The sequence below is a fragment of the Poecilia reticulata genome, linkage group LG22 (assembly GCF_000633615.1).
Source record: "Poecilia reticulata strain Guanapo linkage group LG22, Guppy_female_1.0+MT, whole genome shotgun sequence".
Taxonomy (NCBI): domain Eukaryota; kingdom Metazoa; phylum Chordata; class Actinopteri; order Cyprinodontiformes; family Poeciliidae; genus Poecilia; species Poecilia reticulata.
This window is the reverse complement of record NC_024352.1, coordinates 5,120,339-5,124,898: the sequence shown is the minus strand read 5'-3', so window position 1 is coordinate 5,124,898 and position 4,560 is coordinate 5,120,339. Positions and strand designations below refer to the sequence as shown.

Here is a 4,560-nt window from a genome sequence, read left to right as displayed (position 1 = left end):
CTGAACCCTGTTAGAATACCCAGTGACATTCACTGCTGGACCTAATTATAGCCAGGAGTCCAGGAAAATCCCAACGTGTGTTTAGATGCTCGTATGTTTGTGTGTCAGAGGAGCCAGAAGAGATCGCCTCTAATTGGATCCTGAAGGTGGATTGTGAACTGGAGCAGGGAGGCCCGGTCGCTTTGAAACGACCTCCCGCCGCTGCATGACGTGGCATGGAGACGACCTTTCACCCTGACAGTCCGTCTTTGAACAATGAAACGAGCAAATGAGGAAACAAATAATCTTGATGTGAAATGTCTGTTTAAGACCATATTAACCCAGAATATTTATAGCTATATTTGGTCAGCTTATTTTTTTACATATATATATATTTATTTCATATTCGCACAGAGTGATACAATTATTTAGAAAGTTAACACAAAACACCATATCAGCTGTACTGAGGAGATTTTTCAAAAGATGCGTATGCATCTACAGCATTTTCCTTAAAGGAGTGAAGCTCATCCTTTTTGTTTGCCACAGATCTCACGTTTTCCATCATGATTGATGGTAAATGGTTTAATCTTCATCTTCTTTCTCTCCGCTTTGCTTTTGTTCTAAATTCACATACCAGCTCTCTAAAGCATATATTTGGGGTTGTATTTATGGATATTTTTTTTATTTTGGAAAACTCAGTACCTGCTTCCACTTGGAAAGAGCCGTCTTGGTTATACGTCAACAACTGTTCAGAAACAAAAAAAAAACTAAAACGCAAAGATTTTTCCAGCTCCACAGCATCTAAAACCAGAATGGAAAATTTTTCCAAAAAGCATTGTTTCAAAAAAAAAAAAAAAAAAAAAAAAAGTAATAAATTGCAAGAATTGTAGTGGAGCTACAAGCTAACTCAAGCAAGCTAGTCTGTTGTGAAATTTTAGACTGTCATAATGTATGTCAAATTCTTTGGTTGCTCTCATGTAGTAGCCAAAGAATAATGCTAACATAGCTTGTTAGCAATGGGTTCTACAAAGACACATGTACTGTGTACTGTTTCAGTTGCTTTAAAATGCTAAAGTTAGCTAAAACAAGTAGCATATGTCTCATTAGCTGTTAGCTTCCACCACAGAAAATGTAACGGTTCCAAAAAAAACTGAAGTAAAAAGACATTTTGCCACAAAAGGTAAGCAAATTATTGCTAACAATACCTTGACAGGTTTTTTTTTCAAAGAAATCTTGACCTTTCATTGAGATATTTAAATTTATAAAGCTAAATGCTATAAATATTCCCACTGCTTAAAAGTTAGAAATTTAGAGTTTAAACCCCGCCCTAAAATTTTTTAAAATGGTAAAAAAATTGTAGTAAACAATATTCACAATCCACAAAATAAACAAGTAAATATAACTAATCAGTAGTAAAATATGTTTTATGATTAAAATTATAGTAACCAAAGAATCAGAATAAAGAAAACGTCTGTAAAGAAATGAATTTTTCATTGATTCAAACTGGACCAAAAAAAAAAAAAAGCATCAACAATAACAAAGGGACGACGGGAAACTTACACGTGTTCAGTGAATCTAGGTAAATGATGGTTTCACTAAAACAACATTTATGACATGACCTAAATTGCCCCAGTGGATTAGCTGTGAATCTAATATGGGAAAAGGGATCTGTGAACTGTGCATGTAATCTCTGAGCATTCTTCATTAAACTGAGAGATTTGATCCAGGTCCAACTCCATTTTATCTCTGATTAAAGTCATGTTCAATAGCCATTAAAAAGGAAAACAACGATCGCCCTGATAAGTAAGAGTGTTTTAATGCTCACGTGTCACACAAAGAGAATCACAACTTGATTGCCGGAGTTTCCATATATACAGTTGTATTTTTACAAAAAATAAAAAATAACAACAATAAACAAATGTCCTATAGACAGTGCATCAAAGTTGTAAACAAAAAGAGATATTCAAAATAAAAGTTTAAAGCGTAAGTAGCAACAGAGCCGTTCCAATACTTCATTCGGAGTTAGACATAATTTGATCCATATATTATATAACTGAAATATTTATAGCCGTTATTTACAACTAAACAGTCAGATCATTCACGCAATGTATTATATTGATTGACATTGACAAAGGACTGCATGGTGCTTGAATTACATTCACTTCACATAAAGTGAAACAAATGAAAATATGTTAAGCAGAAAAGTATAGTTAAACTTTAGAGTTACATCCTAAAATGTACATTGTAATAATAAAAAAGATTTAGACTATTAATATCTCTCCTGATGATATTTAACATTATATGATTTGCATGTAAAATTTAGAATTTTACAATTTATTAATTCAAATTGTACTACAAAATTATTATATTAAAACATTTTGAAAATATAAAAATTGTCAAGCTATTAGAAAGTAAATAAATAAGTAAACAAGTGACGCATATAACTAAGTATATGCACAGTAAATAACTTTTATATATACTCAACATTTATGTACTTAAAGTTTTTCATGTACCAAAATTCTAAAGTAAAAGATTTTGCTTAAAAATTTGATTTGTATTTTCAACTAAAATGATCAGTTATTTTGATCCATTAGTATTAATCAACAAATAAGACCTTTAAAAAAAATCCAATATTAAAAAAATATAATAATAAAAACAAATGAACACAAAGTTTTGCTATGCATTTTTTTAAGACTACACTAATTAACAAATAACATTTTAAACATTGTGAATCCCAAATGTAAATGTGCAAAACAAAATCTTACTCTAAAACTTTTGTGACAATTCTACTGCTCTTTAATTCCCCTGCTGGCGTGGAGGGGAACTGCTTAGCTTGCCGATGCCTTGGGCCGGCTCTGTATAACGCCAAACCATGATATTGTACAAGTTTATATTACATCTAATCATGCTCACGATACCAAACAGGCTACCTTTAGCAAAGGTCTGAGAGGGTGGACGTACTAAAGCAGCCAACAACAAACAGAAAATCTCCTGCTAAAAAGCAAACAAACAAAAAAAAGTTCATTACAGCATCTTCTCCTCTTTCTCCCACGGAACTGGATCGTGCTCGTCCTCCACGTGCGTGTTCCGGCGCCCCGTCCAGAAGTGCTCCACGTCGGGGAACGTCGCCTCCTTCGTCTGTGAGACGGCGTTGCCCACCGCGTTCGCCGCGACCTCCGCCCCATTCCCCTCGGTCTGCGGGCACTTCACCTCGGGCGCGCGCTTGTCGCTCCTGCACGTCGCGACGAACCAGATCGCGACCAGTCCTTGGCGCACGTCGTCGTACATGGTCATCAGGACGACCGGGGACAGGGCGCTGCACGCGTAAAGGAGGACCTGCGCGAACATTATCAGCCCCGCCGGGGGTCTGTTGTAGCCCAGTCTGATCCACGTGAACGTCCCCCACTCGGGCAGCAGCATGAGCCCCACGGCGCCGCTCAGGCACAGCAGAACCAGCACCACCTTGCTCTGATGTCGCGGGCTCGGCGCGTGGTTCACGGCGGTGTACAGAGTTTTGGTGTAGTACGCGATCGTGAAGATGACCGGCGCCACGAACGCCAAGGTCGGGTAGATCTTGTAGAACAAACTCATGAAGTCAGACGCGCACACCGGCATCTCGGAGACGCAGACGAAGTCGTCGCCGCGCGGCAACAAGGCGGCGAAGAGCATCTGCGGGATGGGGAGCATCATGGACACCGTCCAGATGAACGCCAGCGCTCCGTGGATCCACGTGGGACTGTAGATGGACTGCGACGCGGCGGCGCGCGGCAGCAGCGTGTGCTTGGCTTTGGTGGTGGCGACCAGGATGAAAGTTTTCGCGACCACGCACGAGTGCTGGAACCAGTCCGTGGTGCGGCACGCGAAGCTCCCCAAGGTCCAGGTCTGTCTGTAGTAGGTGACGGCGCGCACGGGCGCGCACAGCAGCAGGATGGCCAGGTCCGTGGAGGCCAGCGAGGCGAGRAGGGCTTTCACCTCAGAGCCCCTGCCGCCCCGGAAGTCGCGGATGAAGATCAGCAACACCAGCAGGTTGCACACCGCGCCGGACACGCAGATCCCGATCAGGAGGACGGGCATGGCGGTCCGGGTGTCCTCTCCCTGGAGGAGCTGGACTCCTCCGACGAAATCGAAAAAGGAGACATTAGTCGGTCGATCAATATCCATCTCCTCCTGCTTCGAGTTTCTCGATAAAGTTATCCACCCCCCAAAAAAGATTCAAATGAACGATTCTTTAATTTTATTTTTTTTAAGTTCAAAATTCTCTCCAAAAGCAAAGCGGAGGAGCTGCCGTAGTGCTGACACGCAGCAAGTGGGAGGGCAGGCTGGTAGGTACGGGCTATTTCAAGTCCTGCCATTTAGCATCGTCAAGCGCTCACGTCACTTTATCAGTGGGACTCCAGGCTGCAGCGCGCGTAAAGGCGAGCGCAGCGTACCGCGGTTTACACTCCAGCCTCAGAGGAATCGCTGCTCACACACAAACACACACACCTCCTCACACCTTCCGCATTCATCACGTTGCAAACCGCAAAGTTCAAAAAATATCACTGGGATTTGACGGGACAAACCGAGAGGAAGTATTAAATG

General features: G+C 41.4%; 1 protein-coding gene across 1 annotated transcript; it reads right to left on the bottom strand.

The window, feature by feature from the left end:
* Window positions 1–2,667: 2,667 nt before the first annotated feature.
* On the bottom strand, window positions 2,668–4,560 carry LOC103458181 (probable G-protein coupled receptor 151). Its single transcript, XM_008398816.2, has one exon. The coding sequence runs from the start codon at window positions 4,138–4,140 to the stop codon at window positions 3,004–3,006; it is 1,137 nt and encodes a 378-aa protein (XP_008397038.1). The 5' UTR covers window positions 4,141–4,560; the 3' UTR covers window positions 2,668–3,003.